The sequence below is a fragment of the Rana temporaria genome, chromosome 2 (genome assembly GCF_905171775.1).
Source record: "Rana temporaria chromosome 2, aRanTem1.1, whole genome shotgun sequence".
Taxonomy (NCBI): Eukaryota; Metazoa; Chordata; class Amphibia; order Anura; family Ranidae; genus Rana; species Rana temporaria.
The window spans coordinates 266,157,823-266,183,320 of NC_053490.1; the positions used below are offsets into that span (position 1 = coordinate 266,157,823).

The 25,498-nt window shown below is 42.1% G+C and overlaps 1 protein-coding gene across 5 annotated transcripts in view; it reads left to right on the top strand.

Annotated features, from left to right (window-relative positions):
* The window catches only part of BCAS3 (BCAS3 microtubule associated cell migration factor), a 1,469,256-nt gene that overhangs the window by 166,663 nt on the left and 1,277,095 nt on the right, over positions 1 to 25,498 (top strand). For all 5 annotated transcript variants that reach the window (XM_040336914.1, XM_040336915.1, XM_040336917.1 and 2 more), the window contains exon 8: positions 4,275 to 4,382. In XM_040336914.1, coding sequence (XP_040192848.1) covers positions 4,275 to 4,382 — 108 coding nt within the window. The remainder of the gene's footprint in view (positions 1 to 4,274; positions 4,383 to 25,498) is intronic.

A 25,498-nucleotide genomic window follows, 5' to 3' on the forward strand; every position in this document is an offset into this window, starting at 1 on the left:
GGAAGCTCCGCTTGTTTACCCCCCCGCTGCCATATTTGGCACCTTTCGGGGGGGAGCGGGTATCTGGTTTTGACAGGTACCCGCTCCCATTTACAGCTCCTCTTGCCACGGTGAAGTTCAGCCCCCCTCCTCCCCCCACTGCTGGTCCATTCACAAAGCACAGCGCACTTCGCGCATGCACAGTAGGGGACCAGCTGTGAAGCTGCAAGGCTTCACTGCCAGTTTCCCACACTGGAGATGGCAGCGGCAGCATCCAACAGCAAATTGAAAAATCAGCTGGGGTGAAGACACCGCTGTATTCGTGGACAGGTAAGTGTCCTAATATTAAAAGTCAGCAGCTGCTACAGTTTTTCTAAAAATTCAGAAGGAGCCTGAAGCTCTGCTTAAAATAATTTACTATGTTTTACTCAGATCTTTTTATAATCAATATGATATGATTTGAAACAAAAGTGAATGAACTTTAGTAAAACAAAGAAAAATTCCCATCGAACCCCCCCTTACATCAGTAATCCCCCTTACATCAATTCCCCGCTTACATTTGCGTCCCCATAAAAGTCCCACCTTACATCAGTTGATGTTGAGAGATGGGAGAAATGGACACTGTGCACACCAGCTACGGGCTTGGTAAAATCTTTTAGTGGAACACTTAAAGAGTCACTAAAGGAATTTTTTTTTTTAGCTAAATAGCTTCCTTTACCTTACTGCAGTCCTGGTTTCATGTCCTCATTGTTCGTTTTTGCTTTCATGTTGCTGTAAATCCTCTCTGTTCTGGACACTTGCTGGTTGCCTGTTTCCTGATAACCACAGTGCTGGGAGATTTCTCACGGTGGTCACTAATGTGATTATTGTGTGTAAAACGAAACTGGATTGGTGCTGAGGAGTTTTAGACAAAGTATCACTGCTCTCTATTGGCTGACTGCCCTCTAGTGGCTCTCTGTACATCAGAGAACCAGAAAACAACAGCAAAAACGAAACTACACTGCAGGCACATTATATGATTGTTTTTTTATCAATTTTTAATCATTTTTAAAAGGAATCAGTTAACTATTATGTCTCTATGCCCTGTAAACAGTCATTTCAGCTAAAAAAAGTTTTTCCTTTAGTGACCCTTTAATATTAAAACAAAATGAGAGGCTAACATGCAAGCCATGAGAAGAGCCTGGTTTTCCAACCTTTCAAAGTAAGGTTTACATTTGTTCGCGATTCCTGGGTATAGTTCACGTTTTGAGAGGTCTGTCCTGGTAAACAAACATGCCTTTTGATATCCCTAGCAGTGTGGTCTTAGGCCTGTGTTTTCCTCTATATATAAAATACGCAGCTGCTGGCTTCTGTCTTGACCTGCCCACTGCCTGCATTCACCAGTATATGCAACTCAATGCTAACTTTTGATATTTACAGTTTAGGAAGTAAGGGGGTATTTGTGCCAGATGTGTTTTTGTCAATGGGGGATTTTGGGAGGAGAGACAATTTATTCTTAAATCCTGACCCTTGCATTCTGCATTACTTCCACTTTTTTTGCACACTGTAATGTGCTCATGTCTTTATCCAGAGCAGAGTAGGCTCAAGTTTTAGTTAATCATATCTGTTAATTGTGCTGGTAAACACTATGAAAACAACAAAAAATCAAATGTATCATATGTGACTATAAACTCCAGAATATGTTAAATGTGAATATGTTAACTGTGACTGGAAAGTCCCAAAAACTTGTGAATGGTTATAATAAAGGTGACTGGAAGGTCCCAAGATCAGGTGAAAGATTTCATAGATGAAAACACCAAGGAATCAAACACCAAGGAATCGATAGGAGAACCGCCACCATCTGGACAGAGGCTTACCGGAAATATCTGACTTAAAGGGGCATATATCTCTTAAGTCCATATAGGCTTGTTGATACTAATAACCAAATAGGTACAGCTGGTCACTGGTCCTGAATGGTATCCTAGTCTCAGCGGGGTCTCAAAGGATATATATGAGGTTCAGAGAAGCAACGAGTATCCACATATTGATGTGATCTAACCATAAGGAGATATCGCATAGTGTAATAACAGTGGGAGTTTATTTGTAAAAAGGTAAACAGGGAAAACTCATCTAGAAAGTAACAATGGCATGATATTATTGCTCTGGTCCATCCAACGCGTTTCGTCCTCTAGGAAGTCGCAAGATTGCTATATACTGCTAATAAAATAATTGCATTTCCTTGTTCTGTGTACTGTGGGAGACCAGATATAGTGAATGCTGGGTCCTGGGTTTAGTAATACTTTATTATGCTAAAGCACTGTTTAATATACTGTAAGTAACTGCAATAAAAAAAAAAAAAAAAAAAAATATATATATATATATATATATATATATATATATATATATATATATATATATATATATATATATATATAAAAATATATATATATACAGTATATATTTATATTATATATTTGTTTCCAAACTTTTTGACTCTCTTGTTGCATCTCGGTGCTGATCGACTGCAGCCACTTTCTGTGTACATGCACTGCAGTAATGGTTGCATGTCATTATTAGGGTGGGGTCTGGCTAGCGACAACGGTAGATCATGCCCCTGTAATATGTGTTGGCATGGACACGTTTAGTCTCCAGTGAAGACAGGGTGGCAACACAGAAACACAGTTGGAAGGTTGTCACCCTATAACAGGGGGTGCCTGCACAAGGATCTTTAGGACAGCATCACCAGGTATTTTTTTAACCACCTCAGCCACGGACGATTTGGCTGCTCAATGACCGGGCCACTTTTTGCGATTTCGGCATTGCGTCGCTTTAACTGACAAATACGCGGTGGTGCGACGTGGCTCCCAAACAAAATTGACATCCTTTTTTTTTCCCACAAATAGAGCTTTATTTTGGTGGTGTTTGATCAACTCTGCTATTTTTTTTTTTTTCGCTATAAACAAAAAAAAGAGCGACAATTTTACATTTTGCTATAATAAATATCCCCCCAAAAAATATACACTTTTTTTCCTCAGTTTAGGCTGATATATATTCTTCTTCATATTTTTGGTTAAAAAAAATCACAATAAGCATTTATTGATTGGTTTACGCAAAAGTTATAGTGCCTACAAAAGAAGGGATAGTTTGGCATTTTTAGAAATATTATTTTTTACTAGTAATGGTGGCGATCTGCGATTTTTATCGTGACTGCGACATAATGGCGGACACATTTGACACTTTTGACGCAATTTTGGGACCGTTGTCATTTATACAGCGATCAGTGCTATAAAAATGCACTGCTACTGTGTAAATGACACTGGCAGGGAGGGATTAAGTGTGTCCTAGGGAGTGATTCTAACTGTTTGGGGGCTGGGCTACAAATGACACGACATTGATCACTGCTCCCAATGACAGGCAGTAGATCATTGTTTACACTGGCCTCTCCCCGTTCTGCAGCTCCGTGACATGACTGCGGGACACAGCGTCCCGCAGGGACGGTCGTGGAGCTTGGGGCACGGCGCCAAATTCAGTCTGCCAACGTAAAAGTTTGTGTGGCGATTGGCAAGTGGTACAGTTTTAAAAAATATTGAAATTTTGTTTTTCAGTCACTTTTACATGTTAACGTTCATATGAGATTTTATATATTTTAAATTATTTTACATGTACAATAGTTCTCATTAAACCATCCAGTACGTGACACCCTGAAATGCTTGGGGGCTGCCTTCCTTCCCACATCATGCTGATTTGCAGCACTGCTTACACAATGCAAAAATAGAAGGTGCTTTTGCATCATGGGAGCATAACCTTTTTTCTTGATTCATAGCTACAATTGCATATTGAGGAGGTGGAGTGCTCAAATGCATGTGCTAATTTGTTCGGGTCAACATCTTCTTGACTCACCACACATATTACAAAATGCTTTAACAAGTATTTAAGTGTAAGGGCATACCCAATTGGATATAGATTGATTGGATAGTTTAAGTAGGTATTGCATATTTGTTTGGCAGATCTTAAGTCGATTGCACAGAGATTTTATGGCCAGATTTTAGTGTATGGTATGCCTAAAAGGCATGGAAGCAACATAAACAATAAGGGGTCTATTTATAAACATTTACATACAAGTTTTACATTTTTTTCTAATGGATTCAATTGAAAAAATTTAGAAAAACAGTAGTGCGAGACCAGTTTAGCTCCGTTATGTGACATTCGATTATCTGGCACACACATAAAAGAAGTGCTTATTAACCTTTTGTGTATTTGAGCATATAATGTGATATCAGGTATGCATATTAAATATGTGTTTTTTTTTATCGTAGCACAAGCCAGCCTTTCTGCTGTGTGGATTTGTACTCTCTACGGACTGGTGAGATGGTGAAGTCGATTCAATTTAAAACTCCAATCTATGACTTGCAATGCAATCAGAGGTATGATTTCTTTTATTTTACGGATATTTCATTTCAGATAAAAGTTTAGAGAACTCATGCTGGATTTACTAAACAAACAGATGTCGTGGCAATGAGGAAAGGTTCTGGTAATCACCTCTTGGGTGAACTCAGTGCTCGAAAATTAAACTTCCCTTCTTAAAATGTAACTAAAGACCAAACTTTTTTTTAATTTTGGATATAGTAAGGGAGGGTTCTAACCCCTGTCAGTTTAGTTTTTGCCATATGTGTCCCATTGGGGAGATTTCCCTTCACTTCCTGCTCCATAGCCAAAACAGAAAGTGAGAAGAAATCCCTTCAAGTTATGGAATCCCAGTGTATCACCAAAGTTACTAGAACTAGTGTCCGGATTCACATTTATGCCTCCGTAGCGTATCTCCCTTACGCTACGCCGACACAGCGCAGAGAGGCAAGCATGGAATTCACAAAGCACTTCCTCCCAAAACTGCGCTGGATTTCCTAGGCGTAAGCTGGCATAGGTGGAAGTGGGCGTGAGCCATGCAAATGAGGCGTGACCCCATGCAAATGATGGGCCGAGCGCCAGACAAATACGTATAACGAACGGCGCATGCGCCGTCCCGTGGACGTATCTCAGTGCTCATGCTCACAATCACGTCGGAACAACTGCCTAAGATACGCTGGATCACTGCCTACGGCGTGAACGTAACCTACGCCTAGTCATATTCACGTCCAATGTAAACTACATAAAAAATACGCGGGCTTGAGTTCCCTGGTGCAGACCTATCCATGTCTGCTGCTGAGTTACACCTGCTTTATGGGGCTTAACTTTATGCCGGACGTACAACTTACGCGCACCAGTCGTAGCCTGCGTCGGGCGCAAGTACGATCGTGAATCGGCGTATCTCCCTCATTTGCATATTTGAATAGAAAATCAATGGGAGCGCCAAATGCGTCCAGCGTAAATATGCGCCCACTCTACGCCGGCGTAGGCAAGTTACGTCGGTGGAATGAAGCCTGTTTTTAGGCGTATCTTAGTTTTGTGGGCCCTGCGCAGAGATACGACGGCGCATATTTGCACTTACGCGGCGTATCTTGAGATACGTCCGCGCAAGTGCTTTGTGAATCCGGGCCTTACCCTCTATTACTGTTCTGACGTCAATCCAAAATTTGGACTTTCTTGTAGTTGTACTTTCAATGAGACTGGTAAACAGGACAAATAAAGAGGGTGAATCTCCCTAACGGAGGCACAGACCACAATAAAAACTTGCAGGTGCTCTAATCCCTCTGTCCAAAACTTAAAATAAAAAGTTTTACTTTGGTTACACTTTAAAGGAAATCTGTCATGAGATATAATGAAATGCTCATCATATCCTAAACAAAAGTTAGTTGACTGGCTGTCATGCTCACGCACTCTTTCACTTCAACCTCAGCTGTTGAATGCTTGTTCTGAGTCTGACGCCAAAGACAAAGAAAAAAAAGAAAAAAAAAACATTTTATAAATTGCAGCAATGTATCACTCTCCTGACCAATTCCTTTTAAACTTAAAAAAATGTTTTTGGACATACACACTGTAAAAATAAATCCATACTTATGAAGTACTACATGTGTCTAGGCTGCAGTTTAGGCCCCTTTCACACTGTTTTGCAGCAGTTAAAAGCATGTAAAATGTTTTGTGAAATTCAAGGCTCCAGGCACTGCGATTAGCATTTGTAAATTGCGATTACATGCGTTTACGTGCGGTTACATGCGGCAACGTTTAGCTGCGGTAGTCATTCCCATAGCAACCCTTTTTATTTTTTTGATTATGATGTGCTTCCTGTTGTTTTTTTTTTTTCTCACGCTGCTATCCGCAGTTGACAAAAAATACTGCGATTACCTGCGGTTATGTGCATATAACTGCGCTACATCGCACCTGGTCGCATTCAATTCTATTTTTTCTATTCGCACCAAACCGCATGTAACGTAATTGCATGCAAACGCTGTGTGTGAATGGGGCCATAGGAAAACATTGTGTGCTTTTAGCTGCGGTAGAAAAATAGAAAATCCGCAGCTAAAAGCACCATTCTATCCGTCCGTCTGAAAGGGGCCTTAATGTAAGAATCATTTTGCACTGTTTTCAACACATGGTGCTCTGTGATTGGGGAGACAGGGGGGGCCATTACTTTCATCCTCTCTTTCAATCACAGATAATCCTTGCATTCTTTGAAATGTACTGAATGGAGGAGCTAAAGTTTGAGCTACACACTGTGATCTAAATACCCACACTAGAACTGTAATTCTTAGTGCCAGATGTTTAGTGCTGCCTGCACCTTATAGGGTTAAAAAGTCAGAATGCTGCAGCCTGAAGACGTCATTAGTGTGGATTTACTTTTAAATTACACATGGCAAAAAGTTCTCTCTCTCTCTCTCTCTCTCTCTCTCTCTCTCTCTCTCTCTCTATCTATCTATCTATCTATCTATCTATCTATCTATCTATCTATCTATCTATCTATCTATCTATCTATCTATCTATCTATCTATCTATCTATCTATCTATCTATATATATATATATATATATATATTCAGCGGTCCCCAACCTTTTTGGCACCAGGGTCAGATTTTGTGGAAGACAATTTTCCCACGGACATGAGCATGGGGGCATGTATAATAGTCTGATGCAGTCACTTGCCACTCACTGATAGGGGTTTCATCTGAGTTTTTGTGCTAATGATCTTTATTTGCAGCCACTTCCCAGTGCTAGCATCAGCACCTCAAATTATCAAGCATTAGATTTTCATAAGGAGCATGCAACCTAGATCCCTTGCATATGCAGTTTACGGTAGGCTCTGAATCATGCACCACACTGCCCCTACCGCAGCCAGGAATGGACAGCTGCCAGAGAGGTCCAGCATCATCCGACCCACTTCCTATGAACCCAGGTTGTCATGGACCTGTCACAACCTGAGATTGGACAGTAAAAAGAGAAGCAGCGCAGTGAGGATCTTAACCCTTACTGTGCTTTCTTCACCTATTAGCAAATGTTCTATCAGAACGTGAACAGATAGGCTTCATATACTGTTTCTTCCCCTCACACTCACTTTGAGCCCTGTTGTACAAGGAAAACAAGAGGCTGGTACCAGGTCAGATTCCAGTACTTACACTGAGGTTGTGGTGTGATGGTCGAGTGAATCCTGGAAACGTGTGGTCCCAACGAAGCTGGCTTGTGATCTTATGCCCCGTACACACCATCACTTTATGTGATGAAAAAAAAATTCTGTGAAGTAAAAAATTATGTTTTTCAAACTTCAATTTTCAAAGACAAAGTTGCCTACACACCATAGTTTTTCTCACAATGTTCTAGCAAAGCGAGGTTACGTTCTCACCACTTTTTCCATTGAAGCTCGCTTCATAACTAGCTTCTGGGCATGCGCGGGTGAAAAAACGTCTTTTTAAACTACGTTTTTTGCTATACACGGTCAATTTCTGTGAAGTAAAAAACGACGTTTTGAAAAACGACACATAAAATTGAAGCATGCTTCAATTTTTTTTGGTCGTTTTTTACAAGACATAAAACGACGTTTTCCCCCACACACGGTCAATTAAAGTGACGTTTTTAAAAACTTTGTTTTTTTTCATCACATAAAGTGATGGTGTGTACGGGGCATTAGATGTAGTTTAGGGTGTCCACCAGACAAAGGGAAGGGAGATGGGAAAACTATTAGTGTAGTAAATCATCGTTTCACTTCAAGAAAAAAATCACGATTCTGTCAAAAAAATGGTTCCAAAATGAAAAATTAAAAATGAAATAACTTATAGCTGTAATCATCCCAAGGAATTGGATACCATGCAACCTTTCAAGTGCATGGGTGGAGAAAACCTGTCTCCACGCAAGGAAAAAATGGTCACTTTCCTTGCCCCAGGTGTTTCTCTTCTAGATCCTCTCTGTGATTCTCAGGCAGGTGCAATGAGTTATTGCAAAAAGTTTGCAATAAAAAGGCCTGTCGGTAGTGTGATCCATAGAGGTGCCTTGAATCGGATGTGTAAAAAATAGGTAGGAGTTGTCACCTTTACTGAACAAAAAGTTGATTTTAATTCACCAAAAAAATTTGTTTCATGACTCGATTTGCCACTTTCTCAGGTCAAGGTGAAAATAAACATTTCCCAAGAAGCAGTGATGTCATCGGGTTTGGGAGGGTCTCAGAGATCTTACTCTGATGGTGTGACAACAATGCTCGAATTCAGAGCAGAGTTAACAATATCATGTAGGCTGCTTCTGGTTATGCTACAGTGGGATGAAAACATTTTGCTGGGGCACACTAGTGCTTCCTCTGAAACCCTCCCAATGTGAGCTGCAGTGTCTGGAAAGGAGAATGTGTAAAAATCCAATAAGGGAGGATTTGGCTCAGGGGAGGTAAAGGAAGTTTTGTGTTTTCTTTATGAGGCTTGTATATCACAAAGTAACCGGATTTGGAACTTGTTCAGACTGTCATACAAAAGCCTTAAGTTGTACTTTAAATATCCCTGTGTACTTTAAAAAGTACCACATAAGATCTTTTGCAGTAAGTTTGTAGAAACGTTGAACTAATCTAAAGGGCGATTTGTGGCTTCTGGTGACAGAAGTAGATGTTTGCAGTATTTTGTAATTAAAACTTTTCTGCAGTTCTTATACAAAAAATAAATTATCACTGTCTCTATATTAGCCTTACAAATAATTTTGTTAATAATCCTGTGTTCCACAAACCATACGCCACTGAGCTATGCTAAACAATAGAATTGTAATCACTGTTTAGTGGAATGATGTCCTTCCATCATCCAACACAGCAACATAATCTCCTCGTATAAGCCTCGGGCAATTAATTTCCCACACATGCTCTAATGGATGTAGGCGATTAATCTGCAGTTCTATGCAGGAAATGCTCATTATAAATACAGAGTACACCAAGCAATTTTTTTTATTTAGGTGATTAAATTCATAAGATTAATTGCATAAAATCACAGCACAACCTCACAAATGGAAATTGTTTTTTGTAGCCTGGGCCTGTTTTTAGGCTTATTTTTTAAACACATAATATGCTTGCATACTTCTATTTTTTTTTTGTTTATTATTGTGCATTAAAGAGCAATTCCAGGCCATGATGCTTAGTACACACGATCGGTTTTCCAGGTGGTAAAAAGTCAGCCGGGAAAACTGAGAACCTGCTCAGTAAATTTTTTCCCCCTACACATGACCAGGTTTCCCGAGAGGAAAACTGCCATGAGAGCTTTGGTCAGGAAACCCAGCCATGTGTATGCTCCACCGCACTCTTTTCCCATAGAAAAACTGCCGGCTTAAAAACCAACAGGAATCCCGGCGGGAAAAAAGAGAGCTGGTTTATGTTTTGGAAAACTGTTGGGAAACCTGCGATGGAGCATACACATGGCCGGGATTCCCAGCCAAAAGCTCTCATGGCAGTTTTCCCAACAGGAAAACCAGTCGTGTGTACGAGGCATGAGAGGAGCAAATGCATGCGCTGCCAATGCTACTCAACAAACAATGCAACTATGATATTTCTAGAAAGCCTACTTTGTCTATCCAGACCTGAGTTCTCTCTAAAGCCTAATTCTATGTTTATTGTCCCTTTTTAAATAGTTAGTCAAGCTGGCCCAAACAAACTATATACTCAATTAATAGGTGTGCTTGTATATTAACTGTATGTATGCTCAGCTACATACAGTATACAACACTGTGTTCCAGCCGCGGGACAGAGCCTTTCCATCCCACTTGTTTAATTCAGAGTCAGACTTTCTCTGATTGGCTGAGGCAATAAGATGAGCTGATGATGTCATGATCTCTGACTCATTCATAGAATACATAGCTTCCCTTAAATGACTGAGCAGTGTTCAGCCCCCACTTTGTTGTTTCAGGAGTGGGACAGGAAGTTCCCGTCCCACTGCCATAACAAAGCGCTGCATACTGTATGTAACTGATACTACATACAGGTAATACAACATGCCAAGCAAGTACACCTGTCAGTTCAGTAAAGAATTATGAGCCAACCTTACCCAAATTAACTGTTTATAGGGACATTAAACCTGGAGTTGGACTTTATTTTATTGAAGCCAGATCGTAGAGCGCTACTTCACATTTTGGAAGAATCTTTGTAAGTTAGATCTCCATGCTTCTGCAACCTTTGTTCCTTATAGCTGCCTTCACTTACCATACTTAATTTTTTGCATCCAAGAAAATAACCTTATCCTTGTATTTACCAATACAATGTAAACATGTCCAGCAGATTTGCCAGCTAGTCAGCAATTTTTTTTTTTAATTAAAGCAAATTCTACATATTCAAGCCACACTGCCTTCTCAGTACCCCTTTGTGACGTTTGTAAGTAAGTGTATAGTCTAACAGAGCTCCTATCTTGAGACATACAGTATAAAGCAATGAGTAATTGATTTCAGGTATGCCTAAAAGTAGTCAAGGTGCAGAGACCCACTAGAAGCCCAGCACAGCATGATGACAACTGAAGACCTCCTATTAATCTGTGCAACAAATTCAGCAAGCAAAACAAAGACAGAAAACCTTCAATCAATTCATAAACTAGCTTAAGTAAGGTGCACATTAACAGGTCATTTCATGGAACAAAAAAAAAAAGCAAAAAGCTTTTATATTGTCCTTTTTATTCAGCCTTGGAATTCCAGTATTTGGCCTCTTCAGAAATGTGGTACACACTGGCCGAATATTGGGCGGCATTGGCCGATTCAACAGAAACCGCCCGACATTTGGCCAGTGTGTACAGCAGCCTGTCCGACTTCTGTTGAAGTCGATCAACTCTGATCAGTCAATGGCTGGGAGTGAGTGTACCAGGCATAACTTTGTTGTGTAAAGCAGAAACCCTGCCACACGAAGGCTCTATGCACAGCAAACTGCTTTTTTTGTCCGCAAACTTCATCACTGCAGGAGGATTAAAAAACACAGTGAATGTCTGCTGTCGGTAGAAGGGTAAGGACCTTTGGACTGCAAATTGTACTTACCGCTCCTCTCCCCTCACTTTACCTCCATAAGGCCCCTTTCACACTGGGCGCGGGAGGTGCACTGGCGGTATAGCGGCACTATTTCTAGCACCGCTATACTGTAGTTTTTACCGCAATATTCGGCCGCTTGCGATGCGTTTTTTTAACCCTTGCTAGCGGGCGAAAAAGGTCTAATACCGCCCGCAATGCGCCTCTGCAGAGGCACATTGGGGGCTGTATTACCACGGTTTTCTATTGCTTTCAATGGGAAAAAGTGGTTAACACACCAATCCTTCACCACTCCAAAGATGCGGCTAGCAGAACTTTTGGAGCGGTCCTGCTAGCGCACCGCTTCAGTGTGAAAGCTTTCGGCGCTATATTTAGCGCTAAACAGCCTGAAAAACATGTCGTGTGAAAGGGGCCTTGGTGCAGTGATTAGACTGGAAATTTTTTATACTGTTTTCGCAGCTTCTGCCTTTTCTGGGAGGAAACCGGGGGTGATTTATATGGGTCTTGTGCTCCAAACAAGGTGAATCCACTATACACCTGCTTGAACTAGACGTTTCCATAGACTTTTACAGCAATTGTGCTTGAAATATTAACATTGGTTGTGCTTCATAAATGGTCAGCAGTCATCAATTAATATATCATCAGGAAAACTACTCATGGACTAGCTACGACGAAAACGGTCTTTAATAGACATTCAGAGCAATATCTCTTTTAAGATCCAGTCCAATTACCAGTATCCAATTTCCATGGCAAAATTTGTTTACCTGATACATAGCAGCACCATCTAGTGTCCTCAGCTGGATGTACATGTGGATGTGTATGTGTGGGGCCCTTAGGTCTGCCACCTTTAGGCCCCTTTCACACTGAGGAGTTTTTCAGGTGGTTTAGCGCTAAAAATTGCTTTCACACTGAGGCGATGCGCTGGCGGGAGAGAAAAAAATCTCCTGCAAGCAGCATCTTTGGAGCGGTGATAGGAGCGGTGTGTATACCGCTCCTTCACCTCTCCTTCCCATCTAAAACAATGGGAAACCGCAGTAATACCACCCGCAATGCGCCTCTGCAGAGGCGCATTGCGGGCGGTATTAACCCTTTTTCGGCCACTAGTGGGGGTTAATACCGCTAACGGCCGAATCCCATCCAGTCCGGATATATCGGGGGTGACGGTGGGAGGGGTCCAATACAAGATTTCTGCTTACGCGGATGACCTTATGTTTTCACTAACTAACCCGATAGTATCCTTTCCGAACCTCCTCAAGGAAATTGACAAGTATGGGAGTCTCTCTAACCTAATGATCAACTTTGATAAATCGGCTGCTATGGGGGTTCATATATCTCCCAATAGATTGCAATCCTTACAATCACAATTCAGATTTAAATGGTCAGACACTTCCCTCGCCTACCTGGGGACTCTGGTCCCTAAGGACTTAAAACACACCTTCGACCTTAACTTCCCGCCCCTATTGACTAAGTCCTGGTTCGGCAGGTGTAATCTTCATAAAATGTCTATCCTTGCGAAATTCCTATATCTATTTCAGGCCCTCCCAATTAGGATCCCGCCCCACTATTTTAAACAAGTGCATTCCCTCTTTACCAAATTGTTTTGTGCAAAGTCGAGACCTAGACTGCGTAGGCGCTACCTAACACTACCTAAACATTACGAGGGACTCGCTCTCCCTGATGTGCGGAACTATTATTCGGCAGTACACTTAGAAAGAATAATAGACTGAAACAGACATGGCGATAACAAATTATGGATACAGTTGGAGCAAGCGCAGTCCACTGCCGGGTTACGGGGGGCTGTCTGGTGTTGTGACCGGCTACCCCTGGGGATATTCACAACTTCTCTTTCCTCTGTATCCTATACTGGGCAACCCTGCCTTCCCTCCCGGATTGGACCGGGTTGAATACGAGACGCTCCTAGCATCTGGCAGAGTTCAGGCCCTACGTTTTTTGACGGACAATCACTGGCCCTCAGTGCCCACATTGACTGACGACAGCGGACAGTTTAGACTTCCTTTTTGGAAAGACTGCACCATTTCCTCCACTCGATACCCAACCCGACACGACATGCCCGCGACTTGACGACCTTCAAAGACTTCTGTGTGGGGGAGGGAATTCTGCCCAATGTACTATCCAAAACGTATGACCTGCTTAACTCCCCTGCGGAACAACCGGACTTGCAATTTTTACAAAAATGGGAAGCGGACCTACAACGCTCGTTTACCAACGCCCAAAAACAATCGATTGTCGGATTCTCCCTAAAAACATCTATCTGCACAAAGATTCAGGAACTTAATTATAAGATCCTGACCAGATGGTACTACACGCCCAGTTCTTCCCGGCTACCACAGACAGATGTTGGAGATGCCAGACAGGGAAGGGGACACTCCTCCATCTCTTCTGGTCCTGCCCTCTGCCACAGCAATACTGGACGACAGTCCGCACGGTCACTCAAAATTCACAGACTACACGATTAGTGATGCCCCGGCCTTCATTCTGCTTCATGCCACTTCGATTCCAGCTCGGAGTTATAAAAAGTCGATTGTGAGGCACCTCTTGAATGCAGCCAAGGCGTGCATTCCACTGCTGTGGAAGAAAAGTTATCCCCCGACTATGGGGATGTGGCTGCGCAGAGTGGAGGCAATCAGGAGACTGGCGGATTTTGTCCATACAGCTCAAAACAAACAAGAGCAACACTCCCGGGCGTGGATGCTATGGACGATGTTCATATACTCTGATGAAGGAGTGGCTTTGCTAGCCACTTGAGTCATGAAATGCGATGAATCGTAAGGCCGTTACAAATTCCACATTTGGTCCAGAGTCTTCCAGACCCCCCCTTCTCCCCCCCCCACCTACCCTTCCTCCCCCTTCATTTCTAATTTCCTCTTTCTTTCTTTGCTTCGCTACACTTTCCGCTCATCTCCCTCCATACGTAAATGTGTGCGTTATTCAGTTTCAGAGATTGTTATTGGATGTACTGATTTTCAGTCAATGCGACCAGGTCTGAAACCGCGCAAACATGGTGACACTCCATGTCCATCTACTGTTGTTTTTATACGCTTCAGAGTGTCAGTGACTGTACTTTGTGATGCACTGTAGTTTCTCTGTATGTTTTGTTTCTTCTTCTGTTTCCTATTCTTTGTGGAAAAAAAACAATAAAAATTGATATTTGGAAAAAAAAAAAAAAAGTTTCTTCTGCAGAAGTTTTGTGTTCTGACTGCCAGCTCAATGTTATCCTATGTGTCTATGCACATTAGGATGTTTACAGGCATATTTTGAGCTCAACGTTAAAAGCCAGTTTCTGATTGGAGCTTACTGGCAGAAAAAACGTAAAACTCTCCTAAACCCGTCTAAAAGTTGTACAAATAAATTCTCTATATGAGCGTTTTTACCTGCCAAAAGAACAGATGTTTTTTTTTAAGCCCAGTGTGCATGAAGCCTTCAGATACCGTTAAAGCATTTCTAGTTGACTATAGATCTGGAGACAAAGTTCTGCCATAGCAACACCTTTTTAAAACTCCTGTTTAGTCCTTCATCACCTTCTCCTGACTCCTGTTTATCAAATGTATGCTTCCCTACATATTTTACTGGAAGGATTAAAAATATATTTGCCATCCAAACCAGTCAGGTCTTTTTTACTCTGGCATCCCCTTCTCCCATTTACAGCCTGACAGTGCTAAATGTTGCGCACACCGCAATCACAAGCCAAACACCTGGGCTGATGCATACACACACACACACACACATATATATGTGTGTATATGTGTGTGTGTCAAAAATATTGGGACACCTGCCTTTACACACACACATGCACTTAAGTGGCATCCCAGTCTTAGTCCATAGGGGTTAATATTTGTTTGGCCCACCCTTTGCAGCTATAACAGCTTCAACTCTTTTGGGAAGGCTGTCCTTAAGGTTTAGGAGGGTGCCTATGGGAATGTTTGACCATTCTTCCAGAAGCGCATTTGTGAGGTCAAGCACTGATGTGGAGGAGAAGGCCTGGTTCACAGTCTCTGCCCGAATTCATCCCAAAGATGTTCTATCGGTTGAGGTCAGGACTTTGTGCAGGCCAGTCAAGTTCCTTCACCCCAAACTCACTCATTCATGTCTTTATGGACCTTGCTTTGTGCACTGGTGCGCAGTCATGTTGGAACAGGAAGTGGCTGTCCCCAAACTGTTGCCACAAAATTGGGAGCATGAAATTGTCCAAAATGTCTTGGTATGCTGATGCCTTAAGAGTTCCCTTCACTGGAACTAAGGGAAAAAAGCCCAATCCCTGGAAAACAACCCCACACCATAATCCCCCTCCACGAAATGATTTGGACCAGTGCACAAAGCAAGGTCCATAAAGACATGGATACGTTTGGGGTGGAGGAACATGACTGGCCTGTGTCACAGTTCATGTGTGTGTAAAGGCAGCCGTCCCAATACTTTTGACACTATTGTGTAGGTAAACACCACTTATGCTTTTGCTGATGTTATACTACTAATATTGTATACAATCTAGTAATGTTTATGAGTTTGTTTAAAGGAGAAGTATAGCCAAAGCTATTTTGCCTATGCTTCTCCTATGGATTACAGGAGTGCAGTTTGTTCTGACTAAAGCCCGCTGTCGGCTGATGTCAGTCAGTCAGTCCAGGCTCGGGAAAGATTCCAACTTTTTGTTGTTATTTTGTTGTTTTGTTATTCCAACTTTACAGTTGAGATTCACCCAGATGCCTGGACCAGCAGCCTGAGCCAGCCCCTCCTGCCCTCTCCACAACCAAGTACTCCTGTGAGCACTGGAAGGGTAGAGCAGAGAGCTAGTGACTGACGGTCACGGCTCTCTGCTCAGAGCGGAGGATAACTGAGCAATCGGCTGTGTTTGATCACTCAGTTCTCAGTGTTGGGCCGGCGGGGGACAGCTGCAGATGGAATCAGTGCTGCAGCCATTTAGATGATTATGATGTTTTTTTGTTTTTTTTGTATTTCCGAACTTCTCTTTTAAACACTTTCAATATTTTATCTCATGCATTTTTTCTCATGGAAACAACATGCAGAGAAATCACATTGACATTAAAATTAATATGGTTTTTCTCTACTGCAATTGGTATTTCATCTCCATGGTATGACTCCTTTTTCTGCTCCCTTTAATAGAATGAACACCTCATGCCAGAGTTTTCACTTTGTAAAAACTAGTTATAATTAAGGATCAATATCTGGTGCAATGACCTTTGGGAATTCAATTTAAAAATACCACAAGAATTTAAAATATTATGTGCATGCATATCATGGGCAGATGTGTCCATGGTTTCCCAGTATAAACTCTTGCAAATATCACAAGGTAGTGAAAAATACTGCATACACCATGCCTAAAGCTGAACTCCAGAAATACTGTCACTTTTATGCTGGATTACTTTAGGTTAAGTCCAACGAGGTGTATGCCACTTTAATTTACATTTTCACTAAGCACTGAGGAAGCACAGTTTTGGCTTTACTTCCATCGCTCGCCTATGATCCTGAATTTTCTGGTCCAGGCTTCAGTAGCTACCTGCCTCAACCCTCCTCCTACCGAATTACAGAGCGCTTTGTATTATGAGAACCCATTTTCAAAATAAAAGCCTTCTGTGAATGGACATCATAGGGGAGGGATGGGAAGATCTGCTGCTGTGTGAGCAAGCAGCATCGCTCCTGTCATTGCTCCAGGAGTGTAGTGATGGCTGTTCTCCCAGCGCTCAGTAAAACTGTCAGTCCACGAGGTGGGATGTACCATAGCCATACAATACAATAGCCAGTAGATTTGAGAAAGTGTCTGAAGTCCTGGCGTTCAGCTTTAAATAAATGCGTATTTTGGAACTAGCGATTCACACTTACATTATAGCTGAACTTAAGCCTTCTAGCAATTGCTGTTTTTTTTTTTTTTACCGTTCATTGGTTTCCAAATCTTTGCAAAACTATGCTCCTTACAAGTTGTCAACTTGGGTAATATAGGCAGTCGTCTAGGTAGAGTGATACAGGTAGGGCTGTGCCACCAATTGTCTTGGCCACCCCATATGGCACTCATGCCAGAGTGTCCATACCAGAGTGTGAGCATATGCCCCAGGCATGGCCCTAGATACAGGAAAACATTCTCCACTCTCTTGTAATTCACAGGGACACATCTACAAGTAAAGACGGCACATATTTCCATGTGCCCTGCATGGACTGCCAGTATAAAAACTCAGATGATTTTAAATACTGTGCCTTGGAATTCACTGGGGATAAACACATTTCTATAGCAGGGTATCAGCTTTACATGAATTTGCTTTAATATGAAATGGCACTGTGGGAAATAATCATTTACATAGAGCAAGCATGCAGTCCAATTTTGTTTTTTCTCTGGCTTCACTGGTTGCATGCTGGTTCCAGGTCAGTGATAATGGCCTCCATATATTACTCCGTGCATGTTTCTTTCAGCTTAATTGGTAATGTTTACTTTTATTTATCTTAGTACTTTTTATTCACAGTGGCCCAGATTTAACATCTGACAAATGACAGCTGTACCCCAAAACAGTAGTCATCTATTTTTTTTTTCCATGTCACGGTTTTAGGCTGATCTGTTCTTTGTAAAAGTATTGTATACATATAGATATCAAGTTATCAGTTGACTGAGACTGTCATATCGACAACGTTTTCCAAAGATTAAATTGCATTAAGCTGTTTATTTGCTTTGGTATGAGTTCTTGCTTTATTTCTGCTGTTTGTCAAGCAGAAATGTGACTTTGATTTTCTAACATATTGGTCAACAAGAGAAAATATGTTTTCTCATTTATGTTGTATTTCCGAAGTTTGTTTGTAAAGTACTGTAAACATGTAACTCAAGAGCATGAAATTTGGTAATGAGAGCAAAGTGGGCAGAGAAACTCCATATTGTCTTTCATGTGGATTTTTCGGTTTTCATCTAAACAAAATCTCAGAGATTTAAAGTAAGTGTATGGAAAGTTAGATAAAGTCTGTATAAGTGTATTTTTACGCGGTTCAGCTAATACAGTTTAAGCCAACTGTGTCTTATTTCATTTGTCAGTGTTCCTGCCTAATAATAAACATTCACTTTAATACCCCTGTGTGATTGCTGCATAAAATTGTAGAATTTGTTCCACTAGATCGGCTGATATGCAATTAGCGGACCTCCAGATGTTGCAGAACTACAAATCCCATGAGGCATAGCAAGACTCTGACAGCCACACGCATGACACCCAGAGGCAGAGGCATGATGGGACTTGTAGTTTTGCAACAGCTGGAGGTCCGCTAATTGCATATCCCTGCACTAGATGTTCTAGATTTTACTGTAGGTATCCTTATGTCCCACTCAAGCCCAAAACATTTTGGTTTAGATAGCAGAAGGAAAAGTTCAGAATCACACCAACAGGCACACAGACAAAAAAAGCAAATTTTTAGTTGAGCAATGGGTTAGGATGCCTGACAATAGGGGGGAAATTAACAAAAGTGTGGCTCGGGTATAAACCCTGTGTCAGTCTAAATTTAGGACAAGACAGTTCCTAAATAAATGGGGAGCTGCCCCTTTGTTAATTGGAAGCGGTCTCCTCCGCTTTCAATGCTGTGTCTGCACCAGAGACGACATACGTTGCAGAACAGCTAGAGCGGCTTGCTCCTGCTCCCTCTGTCTGCGCCGTTGCTCAGCTATGACCGATAGGTCGGAGGAAGGATGTTAGCCCTGTGTTTGCTGGAGGTAACAACTGAGCATATAGGCAGGGAAGGGAGCTGTCCCTACTTATTGTCAGACTCTGTCCTTGTAGTGTCTTCACTGTATGGGTAGAGATAGGCATGTGAGCTGTTTGCTAGGTCACCCACAGGTACTTCACATCCTTGCCACCAGGTCCAGTCTGGCAGAGATTTACAGCAGGTTTCTATATTGAAACCTGATGCAATCCCTTTGGATAGGCATGGAGCTTGCGTAATTTTTTATTCTACTTTGAAATAGAAACTGGCGTGGGTGGCATTGATCTGACGTAAGTGCCATACCTAATTAACAAAGAGATAGCAGCAATTTGCAATATAGAAAACTGCAGAAAACCCCACTAGATTGGACATACAGAATGTGAACTGCCTAAAACAGTTCTGTCTGCTTTAATATGGTGCATGCCACTCATCCCAGTTTTCTTCGCCATTTGTTAATTCCCTCCAAAGTTTATGTAGTTGTTGTTTTTGTCTATGTTACTATGACCACAGCATGCTGTCCAATAAAAGTCTGGAGTCGGGCTTTGAAATGTTTATTCAGAATAACACTTAAATTAAATGAAAGTGTGTGGCATTCATTGAAGCGGATTTCCATGTTTCCTGACACTTTAAATAGTTCCTTTGGACCAAGCTGGTCCAAACAAACTATTTCCTTCACACCTGGAACAATTCAGTCGGTCTGAGCGGCATCAGCTATTTATAGGCAGCTTTGTATTTTGTGAATAAATACAAAGCAGCTTTCTCTGATTGGCTGAGTCAGAGAGTGTGGCGTCATTAGGTTGCCCTTCTGACTCAACCAATCAGAAGACGCTTTGTGTTCATTCACAGAATACAAATCTATCTATAAATGGCTGAGCACTATTCAGACCTGCTCTGCATTGTTCTGAGTGTGAGATGGAAAGTCTCTGTCTCATAGCCTGAACCCAGCACTGTGTACATTATGTAGCTGAAGGTACCTCCAGTTTACACTTACTTAGATACACTGCAGCACTTAGTAAAGGAAATAATTTGTTTGGACCAAGCTATTAAAAGTGACAGGTAACATAGAAATTGGCTTTAAACGCTGCTTTGTTTATGGTGAATTGAATTCCACTTTGCACAGCTTTAGGGTATGGCATTGCTAGGCCTTGTCATCCTGGCCCTGGAAGAAATTGTTGGAATCACCCCCCTAAGTATGGTCGTTTAGACCTGTGGCATCTGTCAGATGCAGCCAGATCCTTTGCTCGCATTGATTAGGCTCTTGGGGTCCTTTTCTCCCACTGATGCAAGATGCCATTACCCCCACTGACACCAAGAATGGGGGATAATTCTTGCTGGTGATATGAACAGCGGGGCACTTTTTCTCTCACTGACCCCAACAATGGGGCACTATTCCTCCTATTGATGGGGGCACTATTAATTTAAAACATGTTCTATTTTTTTTCACCGATGGAAAACAAACCGATGGGGCCCACACATGATCGGTTTGTCTGATGAAAACTGTCCATCGGTCGGTTTTCATCGGACAAACTGATCGTGTGTACAGGGCTTAAGCCTCCCCCTTATAAGGGTATATATTCCAATGGCTGGCAGCTGGAATCCTATTCCAGGAACACTCGTTCCAATGTGCAGTAATCGTCATATTTAAGGTGCTCATAAAATCAAGAGAACTAACATAGTGCTGAATTGTTTAAAAGCCAATACTTTAATAAAAACTTTAAAAATGAAACTCACATTTTAGGGGGCCCAAACACCCTGATTGTGGCAAGTGTAATGCCTAGGTGCACTAGAAGAAGTGCACCCTAAAAAATACCTCTGAAAGGAATTCTGAAGTATCAGGTTAGTTCTATTCAGTTTAATTTGAATGCACATTGACTTGGCTTGGAATCTGACCTTTCCTTGACAAGCTGGTTACCTGGCTTTCGTGCTGCCTCTTTAATTATTTGATCATAAAACAAATATGTATGTTTCCTGACTTTTCCTGACACTTCTGATCTCAGTGCTTCTTTCTGGCCAGAGACTCTCAAAGTATTTTAGCCAATGGGTTACCTTAACAGCCAGACAACTAGCTTTTCAAAACATTGTCAGCAGTGGCAGCCCTTCTTTCATGGCAAGTTTCATTTAATTCAGGAATTTCTTCACACAAAAAAAAGACTGACCACTCCGGTAGGGAGCTGCAAGGTTAGTACATCGATCTCCTCCACAGGGCTGTTGTGTTCTGACAGGGGGACCCCCACCCCACCAGAACACTCAGATCAGCGCTCTCTGCCATTGGCTGAGAGAGCTGATCTGGAGTCGTCGGCTGCTGGTTTTCCAGCATGCATGTCCGACAGAAACTGGCCAAACCAACATACACACGGGCAGAATGTCTGCCGGTATTTTATGTACCGGCAAATGTTTCCTGACATTCTGCCCGTGTGTGGGGATTAACTGTGGTCTACGAGGCGTTAACCTCACTGTAATCACATGGGATGTCTGTAAATAAAATAGTGCCTATTGTTTTATATTTACATTTCTTTACCTCTTTTTGTATACCTTTTTATTGATTACAATGCCTTTGAGCCTTTTCCATATGTTTCTCAAGAAAATAAACATAACGTTTACAAGACTATAGATTCCTTTTCACGCATAAGCTTATGGATGTGTGATGTTGACAGATGTTGCTGGAATTATTTCTTTATTATCTGTAGGTAGGAAACACTAAGATGAAATTGAGCAAGGTCCTACAATTCTTACTAGTAGGTATTACTGTGCAATTTTTTTTATTACCTATGAAGCCAATTGTTAATGCGGAACTGCAGTCTGCTCACATAATTTGTAATAAAAACATCTTTGCCATTCTGAAGCTTCCCTCCAACCACTTTGCATATTTTATATATACTGTGATTCTGTACTTGCCAACTATGCTGCAGAAATCTCCCTTCACTAAGACCCCTTTCACACTGGGGCGTTTTCAGGTGCTAAAGGCCTAAAAATAGCGCCTGAAAAACGCCTCCCCTGCAGTCCCAGTGTGAGAGCCCGAGTGCTTCTACAGTTGAGCAGTGCGCTTGCAGGACGTTAGAAAAGCAGCATCTTTTGGGCCGTGTGGGAGCAATGAATACACCGCTTCTCCACCGCCTCTGCCTTTGGAATCAATGGGCCCCACTGCGTAAGCGACTGCAAAGTGCTTCAACAGCGGCGTTTTGCGGGCACTATTTACCATTTATTCGGCCGCTAGCAGAGGTTAAATGCCTCACGCTAGCATCCGAAAAGCACTGCTATTACAGCGGTAAAGTGCCGCTATAATTAGTGTGAACGTAGCCTAAGTCTGACTGCATCCATTTTAATTGTGGGCAGTTGAAGCTTCCTGGAATTACATACTCTACAGCTCTTATTGACCCTCTTATGACTCATCCCCCCCTCCCTTCCTGACCATCTCTCATAAGAGTGAGAGAGAGCTGTGCATGTTGTCATAAGCCTAGGCTAATGACCAGACAAGAAACAGGAAGTGGGCTGTTTTTACTGGCAGAAAAATAACTGTTTTACTATCCAAAGTTAAAACAACAAGAACAGAAGATTTAATACATGGAAAGTTGAAAAAATTACTAAAAGTCAGCTTTAACTAGTAAGGACATTTTGCATAGGTAGGAGAGGGGAGGCAGAATTTATAAAAAATATGTCTGGGTGGATATGTGCCACTTCTGGGTGCCCTGCTGCCCTACATCAGTCTGTTTTGTTTATGTCGAAATTCAGCCCTGCTTGTCAGTCTGAAAACAAGCAGGTATACACATCAATTCTTCTCAAAGCTGTCTGAGTGTGAGATTGCAGCATTTTTCACCTTATTTTGCAGTATTTCAGTTACTGTATGAGCCGTCTTAAGCGATGCATTTCATTAGCACTTTTTGGAGCTGTTCTGTTGGACAAGCGACGGGTCACATTTTCCATTATTACCTAGAGCTGTATTAGCATTATGACTTTGCAGCAAGTAGGAAATGACAAAGGAAATGGAGACAGAGGGGTTGATTCATCAAGCTCCATATCATGGGAGTTACTACCGGAACAGTCACATTAACTGAACTTGATCAATTTTCCCCAGGAGAATAATAAAACCATGAGGACAGCATTTTCTTCTATATTGAGCGAGCATCCAAGATCTAAATTTGTAAATGTGATAACTGCCAAACTGTTCCGTTGCACAAAACAGGAAATGTAAACCTTACACAAAATGTAAGAACACCTAATGTGAAAATACATAAATATAAATCACTTATGCCTCTTCCTTAACAATTATTCATCCTGCATGGCAGATGAAAATGTTCAAGATGTAAAAGACTTTTACATACTTCATCATATGCACATGGATGAAGAGGCATGTCTCATATTTAACAACATACACCAATCAAGTTTGTGGGAAAAAAAAACATTTGTGTTCTAGATGTAAACTAAAGTTGGTGGTACAAGATAGTCTTCTTTAACCACTTAAGACTCGGACCAAAATGCAGGTAAAGGACCCACCCAGTTTTTGCGATTCTGCACTGCGTCGCTTTAACTGACAATTGCGCGGTCGTGCGACGTGGCTCCCAAACAAAATTGGCGTCCGTTTTTTCCCACAAATAGCTTTCTTTTGGTGGCATTTGATCACCTCTGCGGTTTTTATTTTTTTGCGCTATAAACAAAAATAGAGCGACAATTTTGAAAAAAAATCATAATTTTTTCCTTTTTGCTATAAAAAATATCCCCCAAAAATATATAAAAAAAAAAATTTTTCCTCAGTTTAGGCCGATACGTATTTTTCTACCTTTTTTTGGTAAAAAAAAACGCAATAAGCGTTTAACGATTGGTTTGTGCCAAATGTATAGTGTGTACAAAATAGGGGATAGTTTTATTGCATTTTTATTACCGTATTTATCGGCGTATAACACGCACCGGCGTATAACACGCACCCCAATTTTAAGAGGGGAGTTTAAGGAAAAAATGTTTTCTCAGCACCCTTTACAGTACAAGCCTCACCCATCCAGTACACATCCCCCCATCCATTATACTGCCCCCCATCCATTATACATCCCCCCATTCAGTACACAGCCCCCCCATACATGATACATCCCCCCCATCCAGTATACAGCCCCCCCTCCATTATACATCCCCCCCATACATTATACATCCCCCCATACATTATACATCCCCCTCCCCAGTATACAGCCCCCATCCATTATACAATCCCCCCATTCAGTACACAGACCCCCTGCACTCCCAGGAGACCCCCAGTCTCCTGGGACAGTGCTGCCAGCATTCTCCATAGTTAAATAAAAAAAAAAATCACTGTCAGCCCCTACCACACTGTTAATCCTGTGTCTCTTATTGCAAAAACGAAGCTTCCATTTACCTTAATAGCTCCGTTTTTTTTCCCACTGATTTGGTCACATGACTTCTCTCCCCTGATGGGCATGTGACTGCTCTCCTCCAATCAAAGCTACACTCAGAGGAGGAGAGCAGCCTGAAAAAACGGAGCTATATATACATTTACAAGCTTCGTTTTAAAATGAGGCTGACAGAGGAAGAGCAGTGTACAAGGGGCTGGCAAGTAACTTTTTTTCTTTTAACTTTAGACTATGCAGAGAGCGCTGTTCAATGGCCATGTCCCGATCCTCGCCCCCTGCTGGTAGAACATGATATCGGCGTATAACGCGCAGGCATGTTTTACCCTCTGATTTCAGAGGAAAAAAGTGCGCGTTTTACACAGATAAATACGGTAATAATTTTTTTTTTTACTACTAATGGTGGCGATCAGCGATTTTTTTCATGACCGCGACATTATGGCGGACACATCGGACAATTTTGACACATTTTTGGGACAATTGTCATTTTCACAGCCAAAAATGCTATAAAAATGCATTGTTTACTGTGAAAATGACAATTGCAGTTTGGGAGTTAACCACTAGGGGGCGCTGAAGGGGTTAAGTGTGACCTCATATGTGTTTCTAACTGTAGGGGGGTGGGGCTGGACGTGTGATATCATTGATCGTGTTTCCATATATTAGGGAACACGCAATCAATGACAGTGCCACAGTGAAAAACAGGGAAGCTGTGTTTACACACAGCTCTCCTTCTTCTCCAGCTCCAGGGACCGATCGCGGGACTCCAGCGGGGATCGGGTCCCGCGGCCACGGAGCTTCGGACTGGGTCACGGGTGCGCGCCCGCGACCCACGGCTGGGCACTTAAAGAGGACGTACAGGCAGGGCCGGCGCTACCACTAGGCGGATTAGGCGACCGCCTAGAGCGCACTGTCGCCTAGAGGCGCCCGACCGCTATTACTCCCGCACTGTCCTCCACAAAATGCTGGTAGGCGGCAGCGTCCTCAGCCCTGACATGTGAAGCAGCGCTGCTAGGCAGAAATCCCCCCTGCGCGGCTCCAGTTCTCTGCTCTGAGTGAGTCTGACTGACATCAGCGTGTATCACAAGTGGCATAGATAGGTCCCCCCCCC